The sequence below is a fragment of the Somniosus microcephalus genome, chromosome 16, assembly GCF_052327205.1.
Source record: "Somniosus microcephalus isolate GS21.2 chromosome 16, FLI_Smic_1.0, whole genome shotgun sequence".
NCBI classification, from domain to species: domain Eukaryota; kingdom Metazoa; phylum Chordata; class Chondrichthyes; order Squaliformes; family Somniosidae; genus Somniosus; species Somniosus microcephalus.
Window position 1 is genome coordinate 57,112,627 of NC_141002.1, and position 18,110 is coordinate 57,130,736.

The following is an 18,110-nucleotide window of genomic DNA, read 5'->3' on the forward strand; positions in this document are numbered from 1 at the left end:
ACTATGCAGACAAGGCCCGTCCGCTGATCAAGTCCACCTCTTTTCCCTTGACGGCAGAGGCCCGCTTAGCCTTCCACCGTATCAAGGAAGACATTGCCAAAGCCACCATGCACGCAGTGGACGAATCCATCCCCTTCCAGGTGGAAAGCGACGCGTCCGACTTTGCCCTGGCCGCTACCCTTAATCAGGCGGGGAGACCCGTGGCCTTCTTTTCACGAACCCTCCAGGGCCCGGAGACCAGACACTCCGCTGTTGAGAAGGAGGCCCAGGCTATTGTGGAGGCTGTGCATCATTGGAGGCACTACCTGGCCGGAAAACGATTTACCCTGCTCACTGACCAGCGTTCAGTTGCTTTTATGTTTAACAACAAGCAGAGGGGCAAAATCAAAAACGACAAGATCTTGAGGTGGAGAATCGAACTTTCCACCTACAACTACGAGATCTTGTACCGGCCCGGGAAGCTCAATGAACCCCCGGATGCTCTATCGCGTGGCACCTGCGCCAGTGCGCAGATCGATAGGCTGCGGGCCCTCCACAATGACCTCTGCCGCCCGGGGGTCACCAGGTTCTTCCACTTCATCAAGGCCCGCAACCTGCCTTACTCCATTGAGGAGGTCAGGACCATGACCAGGAACTGCCAAGTCTGCGCTGAGTGCAAACCGCACTTTTATAGACCAGACAGGGCTCACCTGATAAAAGCCACTCGCCCCTTCGAGCGCCTGAGCGTTGATTTTAAAGGGCCTCTCCCCTCCTCCGACCGCAATGTGTACTTCCTCAACATTATTGATGAGTACTCCCGTTTGCCATCCCCTGCCAGGACATGACCAGTGCCACGGTCATTAAATGCCTGTACGACCTCTTCACCCTGTTCGGTTTCCCCAGCTATATCCATAGCGACCGGGGCTCATCGTTTATGAGCGACGAACTCCATCAGTACCTGCTCGCTAGGGGTATTGCCACAAGCAGGACCACCAGTTACAACCCCCGGGGGAGCGGACAGGTGGAAAGAGAGAATGCGACAGTTTGGAAGGCCGCCCTGCTAGCCTTAAAGTCTAGGGGCCTTCCAAACTCCCGCTGGCAGGATGTGCTCCACTCTATTCGGTCACTGCTCTGCACTGCCACTAACGCCACCCCTCATGAGAAAATGTTTGTCTTCCCAAGGAAGTCCACATCGGGGACATCGCTACCGCCATGGCTGACGTCCCCAGGGCCGGTCCTACTGAGAAGACACGTGAGGACCCATAAAACGGACCCCCTGGTCGAGAGGGTCGACCTCCTCCACGCCAACCCCCAGTATGCTTACATTGCGTACCCGGACGGGCGGGAGGACACAGTCTCCATACGAGACCTTGCACCCTCGGGGGCCCCAGTAACCCACTACCCCCACCCCCCACGATCCAATATCCAACCCCAGCAGACGGCACGCCTGGGCCCCGCGACCCACTCGACACCCACAAGGACTACACACCAGTGCCCCAGCCTACGCGGGACTCGACGCCGGAAGCCTCACTACCCCTGCCGTCGCCACGTCGATCACAGCGGCAGACAAGACCTCCGGAGAGACTCCAATACACTAACTTTTAATACACTTCACCCCACCGGACTCATTTTTAAACAAGGGGTGAATGTGGTAAACCACTGTTATACCTGCCTGTGTGTGTGTTTGTATTCCACTGTGTACATGTCTGTACATGCCTTGGCTGACTCCTCCCACGAGTCCAGGTATAAAGGTGACTACTCCACAGTCCCTCTGTATTCTGGACTGGTCGACTACTCAAGGCACACCTTCATTCTCTTGTTAATAAAAGCCTGTTAGTTACTCGCTTAACCTCAGTCTTTTGAGTAATTGATAGCGCATCAGGGGTACCTTATCGAAGCCCTTTTGAAAATGTAGATAAATTACATCTACTGCATTACCATTGTCTACTCTCTCTGTTACCTCTTCAAAAAATTCAATGAGGTTGGTCAAGCAAGACTTTCCCTTTTGAAATCCATGCTGCCTATTCATTATTATGTTTTTGGTTTCTAAATGTTCTTCTATTTTCTCCTTTATTAGAGATTCCATTATTTTTTTTTACCACCGATGTTAAACTGACTGGTCTATAATTCCCTGGACATGGTCTATCCCCCTTCTTAAATATAGGTATTACGTTAGCTATCCACCAGACCTCTGGCACATCTTTTTCTAACGAATTATTAAATATGCGTAGTAATGCCTCTGCTATCTCTTCCCGAGATTCTTTTAAAATGCGTGGATGCAATCCATCCGGACCAAGGGTTTTATTCTCTTTGAGTTTGATTAGTTTATTTAATATATCCCCTCTTTTAATTTTAAGTGCACGCACTTATCTCATTACTAATCTCATCATCCAATGTCATGTCCACCTGTTCTAACTCCCTGGTAAATACTGAAGCAAAATAATTATTTAATATTTCTGCCATCCCTCTATCGTTACCTGTGGTATTATCCTGTCTATCCCTTAATGACCATATTCCCATCCCAACCTTCCTTTTTTATTGATGTGCCTGTAAAATATTTTACTATTTTGTTTTAGGTTCCTTGATAATTTAATTTCATAGTTCCTCATTGCCTTCCTAATTTTTTTTGACTCCTCTCCTAATCTCTTCATATTTTCCCTCATCATGCACTCCCCTGCTGTCTATGTACTTAATGTATGCCTCTTTCCTTACACTCAATTGTTCCCTTATGGCTTTATTCATCCATGGAGTCTCATTAGTGTTTAGTTTGTTCTTTCCTTTTAGCGGAATATATTGTTCCTGCACTCTGGAAATTCATCTGCATTTTTATCATTTCATATTCCAAACTGTGATGAGTGATGAGACAAGAGTCTCAGCCCAAAGTTCTTTCTTCCAATTATGGTGGTTTGTTAATAATTCAAAATAAGCCCTTAGGAATCCACCTAGGTTATCTCATTCTTCAAAATTTGGAATCAAATTGGATAAAGTGAAATTATTCTGCAGAACTATAGAGCAAGTCGACTCTCAATTATCACACCCACAACCGATACACTTCCCCCGCACCCACCAACAGTGAAAGAGCATTGGTACTATTTCCTTGTCTTCTGCTTTGTGTTTGCATAGAGTTCCTACATGCAGTTTGTGTTTCTCCCATTCCTCCGTCTTCAATCTGCAGCATTCCTTCTACTTACATTGCTCCTTTGTAGCTTCAAGTTTCAGCACTTCTATCTTGTACGCACGTTCCTTTGCTTTTCCCTCTGCAGCCAAACAGCTTGTTGTCTGCATCTTTCTGAACCCTGTAGACATTTTTAACTACTACTGTTGCTACTGCTCAACTTACTTTAAATTTTAAAAGAGTTTGAATAACCTGTTGCTGAGAATGATATTCTAATCCCACCATTGTTTTACTTCCACCAGTGTTCATAGTTTGGGATTTTAGTCCATATTTTTCTCAAGTTCATCACCTCAGGCTAGTCCTATAGGTGAACTCTCCTGTATGAGCTAGGGTGTCCTTTTACCTACCCTAAAGGGAAATTCTCCTCTCTGATCCTCCCTGAAACGGTCAAAATGTTGGAAAATTCAAGCAGTGAGGCCTACCGCTGCCTACCACCCTGACCAGGGCTTACCTCTAATTGTCGCAACCAGGACAGGGGGTTGGGCAGTTGGACCCGGGTCCCTGGCCGATTTTCCTTCTTTTCACTACTTCCCAGGACCATGGTAAAGGCCTCAAATTCCCCCAGTGGAGGGAGAGGAGGCCACTACAAGGTGGAGAGATTTGCCTTGAAGACCTCAGTCTCGGCTGGTGCCTTCAGTGGGAGCTTTCCTTCAGATTTTTGGGGCACTTCTTCCTCTGTAAAGATCTCTCGCCATTTATCCTGGTGCTGCAGCAGCTTACCCTTTTAATCTTACCCTACCGAGAGCCCTCCATGCACATGCAATGACCCCAATCCAGGAAAATAGGTTGGGGCTAGGACAGATATGCAAGGACAGGTAGAAGTCCCGGTCCACCCAAGAACTCTGCCCAGAAAAGGCAAATCCCACCCCCCATGTTATACCCTAGTCACTGCATTTCAGCTTCCCTGCTGTATCACATGCCCTCAACTTTGGAGGGCGATAGAATAAACATTCCACTACAGTGTGGTTTAGGGTATAAACTGCCAAACAGATTTTTCAAAAGTAAAAGGATGTGAACAGTAACAACGACACACTGTAGATTTACAGTAGTTAAAGATTTAACTATCCCTATGCAAAAGGGCAAAAACAAACAATCGTATCTGCTGTGCTAAACACCAATGTGAACTGGACCTGGTACAAGGCCCCTGAATAGTAACCATATATAACAATTCACTGCTGAGCTTACACGGAGTTTCTCGGGCCTCTATCTCTGATAGTTTCATATGGACATCTCAATTGGAACAAGACTGGCTGAGATACACTTTCAAAATTTTACCAGGACAAATGAAATGTAATCATGTATTTCAAGATTAAATTGAGCTGCCAATCAAACATATATTGAAACAAACTCACAAGATGCTAGATTTTGAATTAAATAGTTTGACGCCTCCCTTAGATACCTGACCCAGGCATGAAAGTGTTTCTCTGGTTATTGTGCATGAATGAACTTGGGTTTTAACCTGATTTGTGCCGTGACAACAAAAAAAATGCCAGTAACATGATATATCGTTGGCACATCTAGTATTGGTGGAATTGTGAAGGTGAATTACCAAGATGGTATTCTAATACACTATATAGGATACAAAAAAAATACCTGCTGGCTCATCAATAAAAAAGGTGACTTCTTTCTCGTCTTCCTTTTCATCAATGTGGTTGTAGGTTATCTGCGGTACTGATTGTGCATTTTCTCCAGTGTTCATCATGGATGCTGTCTCATTATCACGTCCATTTTTGCATTTTCTTTTATATTTCTTTACCTATAGTACAAAGAGAATTAGTATGGGAAAAATGTTAGTGAATACAGTTCTAGGAAAGGGAACAATATATTCTGACAGGTACTAATATGACATCATGGTACCTGCTTTTTAAAAAATATTTACGCAAATGCAGAGCAACTTTTGCACAGCTGCAAAAGTGTTAGTATTTTCTTGTTGTCAGCACTATCTGGTGATACAGTGCACGTTTGGAGATAGGATAGTGCTGACACATTGAAGTTTGCAATTTTACATGAAGTTAGCATAATTTTTTTTCCTACCAACATGAATGGCAAGAACATGATCAAACATGCCACAAAAATGTAAACAACAACAACTTGTATTTATATAGCAGCTTTAACATAGTAAAACATCCCAAGGTGCTGCACAGGAGTATTTTAAGACAAAAAATTTGACACCAAGCCACATAAGGAAAAATTAGGGAATTAGGGCAGGTGACCAAAAGCTTGGACAAAGAGGTAGGTTTTAAGGAGCGTCTTAAAGGAGGAAAGCAAGGTAGCGAAGCAGAGAGGATTAGGCTGGGAATTCCAGAGCTTAGGGCCTAGGCAACAAAAGGCACGGCCACCAATGGTTGAGCGATTATAATCAGAGATGCTCAAGAGGGCAGAATTAGAGGAGCGCAGATATCTCAGGGGGTTGTGGGGCTGAAGGAAATTACAGAAAAAGGAAGGGGCGAGGCCATGGAGGGATTTGAAAACAAGGATGAGAATTTTGAAATCGAGGCGCTGCTTAATCGGGAGCCAGTGTAGGTCAGCGAGCACAGGGGTGATGGGCGAATGGGACGCGGTGCGAGTTAAGACACGGGCAGCCAAGTTTTGGATAACCTCAAGTTTACGTAGGGTGGAATGTGGCAGGGGGGACAACTATTGGGAAAATTGCATTTAATGAGAACCTAGCACCCTCGATTTTAAACTGTCTAATTTAAATAATTAGAGCAATAACTTGGCAACAGATACGAGTAGATTTCAGCCAGTGCCACCAGCTCAAAACAAGGCTGCTTTTTATTAAAAGTTTTGCATTCATGATTCCCAGTAAAATGAGTTCATCAGGGGAAGACACAAATGGGTAGATTTTAATTTTTGGGCAGCTGATTGGCAGACTGCACCGGCCGCCTGCCCGACCCTTCCAGCTGGAGGCCTGAGCTATTTCAAAGCCCAGGCCTTATTTACGTGCTACCGAGCATCCCTTTGCAGCTCACCAGCTTTGGGCTGACACAATATTGGGCGGCTCAGGTGTGGGCCAGCTGACAGAAAGGTATATACAGGGGGGGGGCTGATCATGGTGGGGAGAGCTCCTCCTGGCCCCAGAAAAATAATTTTAGATTTACCTTTTTGCACCCTCTTCACCACCAGATATTACTGAGCGGAGCGTCCATCACGCGCTCCACCCAGTAGGTCCTTTACGTCATAGGACCCCTATTTGCCTATATTAATGAAGCGCCCACCTGATTCAGGTGGGGGTCTCTGCCACCCAGTATAACCCAAGTTAAAGTGGCAGCAAAGCACAAACATGTCGGTAAATTGACCACCTTGATTTTAACTCCAGTACCGCCCTGTTTCTGCCAGGTGGAGCAAGTTAAAATTGTCCCTAGAGTACTGGGGCATTACTCCCGCACATGAATGGGGGGAAAGTACAAAGATGATCTACATGAGGCCACTCCAGCGTATTTGGGGCCAGAAGTCCCTTAGGCCTTTAAGTTCCTCATCTCAGACACAGAATAGTGCATAAGGTCTATGGGGGGAAAAGAAAAAGTACAGCGAAAGCAAAGAAAATCTCCAAGCACCTTATTTTCATAGGACCTAGACCAAACTAAACCAATTTAAATCAAATTAACTGCTTTTCTGGCCCCCAAAAAACTCACGGCACAATTCTTGTGTGTGAGAAACACAAATCAGTACTATTAATTCCAAAAGAAAGTATTGCAGCAATTGGTAAACTACTATGGATTTTTTAAATATTTCATTTTCAGTTGAAAAAGAAATCCCATTCTTATACTCTTAAGTAGCAGCTGTCTAAATTGTGGGCAATGCATTTAGTTTAAAATACATCAAAACAAAAAAAACATAGTTAAACAGTGTGTCAGACAGTATTTGTGAGTTGCGCTACATGAGAAGTGAAAAACTGCTGTACTGTAATAAACTGTATCATTAATCAAAGCACTGAAATATGTCAAAGCACAAATGCAACTGTCTTGAACAAATGCTTTGTGATTAAAGTTACATCATTCTTTTGCCCTTTATGAGGACTGGCCCTGTATCAACTTTGCAAATATATTGTAGGTCTTGATAAAGCTGTTACTTTGAATAATGTGAAACTTCTGGATTAGGAAAAAAAATACATATCCTAGTGGAGACCGTTCCATAGCCACTCTTGTGCCATGCCAAGTTTATATCAAGGACTAATTTTTCTGAGACTGATCTGGCAGCTAATCAGAGAGTCACGGGTGCACTGCCTGCAATTTTCTGTCACTTGAAACCAATGGACAGAAAATCACAGGCTATACACCTGTTAATATTCTGATAAGCCACCTGTTGCATGCGAGGTCCCACCAGTGGTGCAAAGTCTCAGAAACTTTCACTCAATATTTTGTATTAAGGTGCATCATTATCATGAGAAAAATTATATTTTTGGAATAACATGATACCTATTTTTCTTACTTTTGGCTCTCAAAAGTTAACTGCTACACCAGGACCAAATTTCAGGTTGGAATGTCCATTTACTCCAAAGATCAACATAAACCTCTTAACAGACTGAGCCTACAAAATGTTTACACCAATGTACTTGATGCAGTTTACAGTGCGACAACCAACTCATATCTCTGTGACATGTTATGTAAATATCAGTCCACATTAATAACATTTTGGTTTTGACAATTTTTTAAACTCTGGTCAATGAGACATTACACAAAAAACAGAAGACTGGACAAGTGCAGTTCCATTTTGACACTTCTATGATTCATGGACTTGACTAGGCTAGACTCGAATGTCATGTAATCGATTCACTTGTGTACATCAGGATCTATGTGGTATCCTCTGTTTCTCAGTCTAAGTCCTCATCATCACAGTGCTGAAAGGTGTGTGCATTCCACAAGACAATGGGTTTTGAAACACTAAAACCCTTGAGAAAAGGCTTCAAAGCCTTGATGGCTTTTAGTGCCTACAAATCATATATTAATCTTTTGATCTAATAATTGACTTGTTTGGAATGTGTATGTGTATGTGTATTTGACCTAGCAGTGAACTCTCAGAGCTTTACATATTTTTCCCTCCGCAAAGCTTTTTTTCCCCTTTTCCTTTCTCGAGTACAGTAGCCACCAAGCAACCTCTTCCAGCTGGGAGGCAGGATGATCTTGGATGCACAACTGCTGTCAACATCTCTCTGCAAAGTTTAAGCTTGTTAAGCCAGACATTACGTCCACCTTTCCCCCTCCCATTCCATCCCATGGAATGCAATTAGCCAGTGAGTTTGAATGAAATGCAGCCCTGGAATTTAAACTGTTCAAACAAACATACTTCTTTATTACAATTCAAACAAACGGTGAGTAAGAGTTTACTACCAGTCATATCTATTTTTCTAGAATATAGACATTATACTAAAGCGAATTTTGAAATTGCTAACTAATGTAAATAAACATCCACTGCACTAAGCAGCCAACGTAGAATTTCTGTACATAAAACGGTCCCCTCACCTCCACCCCCCCCCACCCCGAGTGCACTGATATGTACATTTATAGAAGTTACACGTCTACAAGAAAGTTAGAATCTTATATTAAAAATGGGGCATTCCAGTTAATTTTAGTACACTTTCTAATTTTACAATTATTCTAAAAAACAAATTTATAGGAAATATATAAATGACATTTGGGTTTATCTCTATTCAACTGATCAACAAAACCATTACTTCCCCATAAGTTCCCTAAACAATTATCCTCTTTCCCTTCAGGTGGTACTCTGTACTCCACACTTTGCTCCTGACACTGTTGTTCACTCCAGGAGCAGATTCTGCTGCATGCTACAGACAGAAATTCCTGATTTGGTAAAAAGCATCACAACCTCAGGAATTTTAGCCTGCAACATGTGGCACAGAGCTCATTCCCAGATCAAAGTGACAACATAGATAGGAGGCTGGCAAGACCCGTCTTGGGACATGTCAATCAAGCGTAGCACAAGCTCAATTTATCACCTCGAGGGGAACAGAAATATAAACATTTTCATATTTTGCATATGCCTTCCTAAATTGGTGCTGTTGTCAATATACGAACGGCAAACATATTAAGTAATACATCAAATAAACTAACATCTTTTTACCTCAAATATTTATCACTGGAGAACAGATTTAGAATTATAGCTCAAAATAGGTGTAAATTATACTGCCAATTGAATCCTTAAATGTAACAAATGTTACCTGTTTTCTCAGATTTGGGCTGGATGGTGTTGCTGATGTTTTGGAACTGTGATTGGGAGGCATTACATAAATCTTCCAAGTAGCTGTGGAGCTATGGGTCTTCTCTGCAGCATAACATCTCCATAAGGTCTACAAAAGGCAAGATTATTATTTTACAAGGTTTAGCTGCAGTTGTTTAAGCTACCATGACCGAATACTGTGTGAGGTAGTAAACTACAAGCATTACAAAAGTACCACAAATAAAACCTAAGCATAAACACCGCTGGCCCCAAACAAAGCGGCCCAGAGAGAACTCGCGATCTCTATGGTGAGAAGTTTGCCTTTTAGTACGTTAAATTGATTTCAGCGCTGTGAATAGGGGATTCCTGTGGCAATGCTGCAGTGACGATAACAAGCTGTCTAAGCAGCCAATCACACTGAAGAATTCTCAGACAGGCAATGAGAAGCTGCTTTTATTTGCATTTTTAAAAATGTTACAGAGAGCGAAATAATATCATGAACAAACTTTAAAAAACATTTAAGTATTAAAAAAATTGCAATTTTCATCATAATGCAGAAATTTGACACTCCACAAATATACAAATAAGTTTTTCAGGGCCAGAATGTTTGTTTACCAGTCAATACGCTGTTAAAACCCCAGGTACACCTATTCCAACAAGGCTTAACATTTAATGGGGTATTTAACAGTGATATTACCACAGAAAAGCCCAAGTTTTCATCAGTTTCACTGATTACCAGCTATGGTGAGGGAGGGGGTGGGGGTCCGTAGCGCAGCCAGTGTCGGAGTAGTGAATGACTGATCGTAACTTCAGGATGTAGCGCATTTAGATGCGCATGTGCTACGTCCTGAAGTTGCGGTCAGTTTGCCATCATTACCCACTGCAAATTCCAGGCCAAAGGGTTTAATTATGAGGACAGGTTGCATAAACTTGGCATGAATTCCCGTGAATAGAAACGTTTGAGGGGAAATCTAATCAAGGTGTTTAAAACGCTAAAAGAATTTGACCGGATAGATAAAGAAAAACCATTTCCTCTGGTGGGGAATCCAGAACAAAGGGGCATAATCTGAAAATTAAAGCGAGTGAAATCAGGAAGCAGCTGTTCACACAAAGGGTAGTAGAAATCTGGATCTCTCTCCCCCAAAAGGATGTGGTTGCTGTGTCAATTGGAACTTTCAAGACTGAGACTGAAAGATTGTTGTTATTGATCCATGGATATGGTCCAAAGGTGGGAAAATGGAGTCGAGGTACAGATCAGCTATGATTGAATTGAATGGCAGACCAGACTCGAAGGGCTGAATGGCCTACTCCTGTTCCTGAGAGAATTTTCTCGAACTGACACAAGGGAATTACTTACCCCATGAACTTATCCAATGGATAACCTGGGACACCAAATTTCAAGGTAGGCCCAGATCAGTTGTTGGGTTATTTTTCTCCAGTCACCAAGCTCTTTCACGTGTCCTACTTCTGCCGCACATGTCAGCTAATTAGTGTAAGATATACAAGAATCTTCAGAAAAAGGTTATTTGGCCCAAACTGTCTATTTGTGATGTACCCTTTTGGGTAGGTCTCAAGTGTGGTGTATGTGCCTTTAAGAGCAATTATGGTGTATGTGCCTTTAAGAGCCCCAGGTGTGCGTAATGCCGGTAATTGCCACTTGGGCTATATAAGCCTGTGTATTGTGTATATCCTTTAGAAACCCCCCCCCAGGCTTGCTTAGTAAATACCTATGAACCAACTCCTGTCTTCAGTGTCTTTATCTGCACACGGACACTACATCAAGCATACCTATGCACCAGCTTACCATGCCCCCCATCCCTTCTCTTCACAGAAATACTTTGAATTGTTTCTTGAACCATTTATATTGCCAATTATCCCATGTGCGCAAAGAAAAAATTCCACCTGATTTCCTTTCTAAATTTAAACTACTTCACTGTTATTTAAACCGTTCCAAAATAAAATACATTTGTTAAAGTGATATAAGGAACTATTATTTGAGTCCAGACTTATTGTTGCATATAATATATTTTATTATATAATTTAGATAATTTTGTATTGCAGTGCATTTGTGCAGTCCATGCAATAGATAGATAACAAAAAGTTAGTGTGGTTGGGTTGATTACCATGTGCTTTTACAGTTAATGTATCACAATACTTCAGTAACTGAGAAGTAATCAGAGTTTAAAATAAATATATCATAAGTTAAACATCATTTTAGAATCAAAAGCAAAATACTGTGGTGCTGGAAATTTGAAATAAAAACAGAAAATACTGGAAATACTCAGCAGGTCAGGCAGCAGCTGTGGAGAGAGAAACAAAGTTAACGTTTTAGGTCGATGATCTTTTGTCATTTTAGAGTCTACAGTCTAGACTTCCTGCCTGCCGATTCTTTTGCAGATCTGAATGGGCAGGTGACAGAAAGGTACTCGGAAGCAGGACAATGATTTGCAAATCATGGAAATATATCCTCGGATGTATTTGCCATTTTGAGCAAGTAAAATGCATGTTTTAGGCAAGTAAAATATACATTTAGGCAACTAATTTAGCTTATGACAGCTGATGCACTATTAAAGATTTTGTGTCTCTTTGAAAGTAGAGTATAGACATGTATGATTATAGAAAATGAAAAATGTTGCCTATTGGTCCACACTAACCATTTGATATTATTATTGCAGAACAATAAATGCAGTTGAGACCTCAGAATGTAACTTGTAAAAATAGCTGCGATTTGTACTGTAAAAGTTCTTGATTGGTGGATAACACTTTCAAAAATGAGGACATAACATTTTCAAGGAAATTCATATAAAGTTGAACAATGAGGCATGCAGAAAGTGAACCAGGTCACTCATTTTCAGTACAAAAACTGAATGTATGAAGCAAGGAGGTTGTGACTTAATGTGTGCCAGATTTCAAATTTGGCAAAAAATAGCTTTTACATTAACTATCATTCTTCACAGATAATTAATGCAGCCAGATGTATTTATATATTTTGCAATATTAGCTGATGTCCCATGGGTTGCTCATGATGAGTAAAGGTTTATTAAGAACGGGGGTCTTAAACCAAATAGTATTATCAAGGATAAAAACAGAGTATGCTGGAAATACTCAGCAGGTCTGACGAAGGGTCATCGACCTGAAACGTTAACTCTGTTTCTCTCTCCACAGATGCTGCCTGACCTGCGGAGTATTTCCAGCATTTTCTGTTTTTATTTCAGATTTCCAGCATCCACGGTATTTTGCTTTTGTATTATCAAGGATACTGATTAACCCAAGGATTTGGGCTCTAGCAGTACCAGAAATATGGTCTCAAGGTCTAGCAGTACTTTGAGGCAGATTCTGTGTTTTCTGATAATGATATTACCCTTCACTACACAACATTTCTTAGCGAACACTTGTGACCCAAAATTCCAATGGTAATGAAGAGGGGTGGGAAATCCGCCTGTCAGGATGTCATAGCACTAAACCTGAAGTAAATTGTGCGATGGGATAATTGAAACACTGAAAGGCATGGAGGCTCTGTAAAAAAAAAAGCCTACAATACCTCGACTGCCAGTGGGAGTCATAAAAAGGTGGGAGTTAAGTACCAAGCGCTCCCAGAATGAATGCCAGACTGGGGTAAGTGGGCAGGGAACGGAGAGAAGGTAGAAAATAGCTGAAGAGAGGCAGACACCTGGTACAGCAACAGGATATGAAATCTGCTGTTGCTTAAGGGGGTAATGGCAACACTGGAGGAAGCAGACAAGGAGGAGGAGGTTGGCAGCTAGATTTAGGATATCTAATCTGGATGTCCTCTTAATGGAGTTATAGAGCAGGAGCAGGAGAGCGACAAAGACACACCAAGCCAATCATATGGCTAGATGAGCATCACAGTCACATGGAGGCCCCAAGGATCATCTCAGAGGACGTGTGGCAGACAGAAGGGATCATGACTGTAAATATTTCAGTGTCAATATCTGAGACAGATTCAACATAATACAAAGCATGCAAGAACATTTGCATTTGTCCCCCCGTTAGAAACTTTCAGACCATTCGATGCATCCAATATAAATTCCCTTCAAGTATTTATCTAATTATCTTTTGAATGTTGCTATTGAATCTGCTTCCACTACCCTTTCAGGCAGTGCATTCCAGATCACAACAACGCACTGTGTTTAAAAAAAAAAAAACTGTTTCCTCATGTCGCCTCTGGTTCTTTTGCCAATCACCTTAAACCCGTAGAACCAGGTTGTCCATGCGCCTGCAGTAGTGATGCAGCCAGCTAAAGGGTCCACCCAGGACTCAGAAGCCCTTAGTCCCAAGAGGCTCATGATACCACAGTGCATCAAAGCAACATTGGCATCCCCAGCCCTCAGGTAGTGCCTCAGCATTGCACAAGGATAGGCTTAAGAACAGAAGAGAGGGGCCCCAGGCATAGGCTCAATGGCAATAAGAAGCACCCGTCATAAATATACAACTACACAGTAAAAGTACTTTATTATGTATTAAGTCTAGTGTTCAGAGGCGTGTCTGTTCTTTGGTTCTTTTGCGTTTGAGAGGATGTTTAGAGGTCAGTTTGCAATGGGACACACACTTCCTTCTATGCCTCCTCAATGAACCATTACCTCCTTAAGCAGGTCTCTTCCGATGCATACCCCAGTGTAAGGGTACCTCCTAGTTGGTCGTCTCCTCCTTTGGTACTGGTCAAATGCTGTATTATGAATGCATTGCAGCAGACTATATGGTTCTGGCATATGAGATAGCATTCTATTTTTTCTGAGCCTGATGTTAATTGTTTGTATCTTACAGATTTTTTTTAAATTTTTTTTATAATTGATTTTCTTTCACTTTATGGTGCGGCAAGAGTTGATTTATTTTTGTTGCAGTCAGCATCCATGCTTTTCACAGCCACCGGCCGCATCATCCACTCATATGCGATCCAACACTTCTAATTTCTGGTTCAAACATTTCTTGCAGGTCTCTGAAGTTTTTTGGTATGGCAAGCAAATATTTTCTGTAGTGTGAGATCAAGGATTTGCGACAGATCTTTGTTTGGTGTCCAATCAGGGATGGGCAAAGCTTTGGTGTCCAATCAGGGATGGGCAAAGCTTTGGTGTCCAATCAGGGATAGATAAAGCTTTGGTGTCCAATCAGGGATGGGCAAAGCTTTGGTATCCAATCAGGGACGGGCATAGCTTTGGTGTCCAATCAGGGATGGACAGAGATTTGATGGCCAGTCAGAGATGGACAGAGCTTGGTTTGGTGCCCAATCAAGGATGGGCAGATCTTTGTTCTGCAAGCAGGGATGGGCGGAACTTTAGTTAGCGCACAATCAGGGATAGGCAGAGTATTTATTTGCATGTAGCCTAACCCAGGGAAGTAATAATTGAACTCCCTGGTGACCTGAACCAGATAACCATGCCTCTTGCACGTGTGCTTCTTCAATCTCTTCAAAGGCAGTTCTAAAGTTTGTTCATATTGCGAGATCCTTTATCCGCAGGTAAGGTGAAACATACAGAGCAATAGGTATGATGAGAGTCACTGTGTTCAATCAATACAGCTTGGCTTCACGTAATGAAATAAAAAAGAATAAATGCGCAACTCTATCTCAGTTTGGTGGGCCATCTTCCTAAAGTTAAACAGAATAACTACTCTGCATACTGTCCTACGGCTCAGGGCACAACTCCTCTACCAGTGGTCTCCTGTCTTTTTCAATCTTCTTGCAGCGCTTTCCTGTTTTCAGCTTTTTGTCAAATCTGACTACCCCTCACCACCAAAGAATGGAGTCCAACCAACTAACTTGGTAATAACCCCTGCGGAGTGCAAATGAATAGGTTGTCACAGCAGCAGTGACTGTGAATGGTTGCTGGAATGTCAATTATCTTTTATTGTCTCCAGCATGTTAGGTGTAGCGACCCCATCTGAAACCTAATACATACTGCCAGTCCTGCTGTACTGTGAATTTAACCTTTTTAAAGCAAGCTTTAATTTAAAAGCACATTTAAAAATAATTTATATAGAGATCCTTCTGCAAAAAAATTATCAAAAAAATCTAGAAACGTGATAGCGGATTTAGAGAGGGAAAGTTTTACAATGTTGATTTAAATTTACAATTGCAATGTTCAACCTTGCTTTACTTTATCAACATGGCTGACACCACGGGAGGCCGAGAATCTTGGGCTGCTCTAAGGTGACACCTAGTGGCAACAGCCGGCAACTGCATGCTGACTCAAAATCTCTCAGGATAAAATAATGGCCCAAAAATTCCTGCACCCGGTCAACGAACAGCAGCCGCCGTTTAGTTAGACTTGTGCATGCCCGTTTAATCTGCATGATATTTTGCGCTGCAAGTTGCTGGAAATGAGAGATGGAAATGGCATGGCGCCCTCTATGGGGCATCTGGGATCTGAGAGACCAGGACAAGCAACTGCGCATCTCCTTAACCAATCAGATTGAAGGGTTGTGAAATGAACAGCACAATGTCTGAACAAGAAAGTGTAAGTTAGCGTGGGTGAATTTAATGTCAAATCAGGTGCAGAAAGAGAAATAAAGGAAAAGACTGGATTAAGAGAGAGAAAAAAAGAAAAAGTAAATCTCCAACAATTAAAACCTGAAAGAATGAGACTCCACACTTATAATAATTAATTTTAAGTGCCAGAGAGGTTAACTGGCAGTAATTAACACTTATCACTTCCTTAAAGGGGTACTTAGACTTGAAATGACTTGACTTAACTTGCTATGGCAAGTTTACTTTGTATCTACTATGCAAGGATGTGAACTTCACAGTGCTCAATACATTTGAATGGGGAGCCAGAGAGCGAGGTGTTGTTTTCAAAAAGCTAACGGTGGAGCAGTGCATCTCAGACAGCAACTTCTCGATTTCCGAGTTTAATGGCGCATCTGCCCTCGCCTGACGTTGCTGTGGCATTTGCACTTCAATAACGGCGAGTGCCGTTAGTCTCAGTTATTTTGACAGCAATTTTTGGGCCAAAAGTTATCAACTAGGATGTTATTACAGTTAAAATATTATTGTTAGCTATAACGTTAGTATTAAAAGCCCCATCACAATGACACCCACAGGCATAACAGGCATCACAGGTAAGCCTAATGGAAAAATGCTATGAAGTTAGTTGCCGTAGGGGCTTTTCAATGCATTTTGAAACAGAATGTGATCATCCACCTACCATTTTTAATATATTATAATATAAGAGCACTAAAGTTTACAACAAAATAATTAAATTTACCAATGCATTTTCTGTGCTTAAACTTTGTTTAGGACTTGTTGTTTATAAGCCATACCTCTCCTCCACTTCTGTGTATCAATATAATATTACCGAGAAGTGAGGATGATTACCCACGTAAAACAATTTTAGGAGCTGTGAAACCAAAACTTGTTTATTTATAAAAATATCAAAACAAGATAAAGAGTAAACTTTTCAACATTTTCCTGAAATAACTTCTGAAAAAGTGAGATTATTATATTTAAGGGGTTGTTTATTTAGCAAATAAAGCATGTTAAATGTGTGACAAGACATTTTGCATTCTTAAAATAATCTTTATATTCTGTAATGTCAGAATGTTGATACTAACAGCTCTTGGTGTTCTGATTTAGGATTTATGCACCATGATCCAATCATGCTAAAAACAGCAGAGAAGTTTTTTTTCTTGGAACAAATGAAAAATAAGTTCCTATTCATTCTGAGGATCTCTTAAAAATTTATTTCCAAATTCTTTCAATGGAAATGTTCACCCCAACATTATTTTTGCACAGCCAGTAACTTAGCAGGAGGAATGCCACAAAAAATCTGCTATTACAGCCATGTCCAAATTATAGCCAGTGGTGGCTAGTGTGTGGTTTTCAAGCCTACATAATCCAAACCTCACACCCTAGGATACTCAATCCCATTTAGATTTGTTAATTATTGGTTTACCCTATTTGAATTTTATGGGTCCAGAGGTTTGGAATTCAGAAGCTGGTTTTTAAGCATAGTTGCTGCACTTAGCATAAGTCCTAAACCAGAACACCAAGATCTGTTAGTATCAGCAACTTGAGACAAGCAATTTTACATAAACATGGATTTAAACTTTATAGGGCTGCATTTCATCGGGGGTTCTCCCACTCATCTGCTCTAACTTAGGCAGAAGAGTCACGGTAACCTCGGAAAACCACTGTTTACATTGTTTTTCCTGGGGTTTCCGTGGTTCCTTTGCCAAAATTGCTTCAGATGAGCAGGAGAACGGCTGCATAAATTCACCCACTATATATGCCTCCCGAGGTTTCATGGTACGCACCTATGCAGCCCATAAAGACGAAAAGCCTGATAACACTGTGCGAATATATACGATTCAAGTCCCACACCAACTAAATAAATGGGAGAAAACCATGATAGAATTACATTTTTTCTACCATTTGATAAGGGGGGAGAAAGGTTTTAAAGACATACGTACAAGTAGAAAACAGATTCCTAACCAACATACTTTTGTTATCAACTGGGCTACAATATAATGCACAATTTCAATTCTCTTCTGGTTCTTGTTGACATTAATACCTTTTCATTATATTTGCAATGCATACCTGAATGAGGGAGGCAGCAGCAGGTATTTGCCGACTGAAATGCTTTTGACGCTGTTTCTGTTGAACCTTGAGAGCAAATCCAGATCCCAGTATACCCTTAAAATTGAACATTTTATTAAAGCACGTCATTGCACTTCCAAGCAAAATTATTTGGCTACATTATTATACTACTTTTGTAAACCATGCAACTAACTTCTGGTACCAAACCAATTCTGGTACAATACTAAA

At 41.4% G+C, this 18,110-nt stretch overlaps 1 protein-coding gene across 3 annotated transcripts in view; it reads right to left on the reverse strand.

The window, feature by feature from the left end:
- Window positions 1–18,110, reverse strand: part of LOC147106202 (potassium voltage-gated channel subfamily KQT member 1-like) — a 289,282-nt gene that overhangs the window by 77,240 nt on the left and 193,932 nt on the right. For all 3 annotated transcript variants that reach the window (XM_086009091.1, XM_086009089.1, XM_086009090.1), the window contains 3 exons: window positions 17,883–17,978; window positions 9,333–9,461; window positions 4,748–4,910 (listed from right to left, as the gene is read on the reverse strand). In XM_086009091.1, the coding sequence (XP_085865217.1) occupies window positions 4,748–4,910; window positions 9,333–9,461; window positions 17,883–17,978 (388 nt within the window). The remainder of the gene's footprint in view (window positions 1–4,747; window positions 4,911–9,332; window positions 9,462–17,882; window positions 17,979–18,110) is intronic.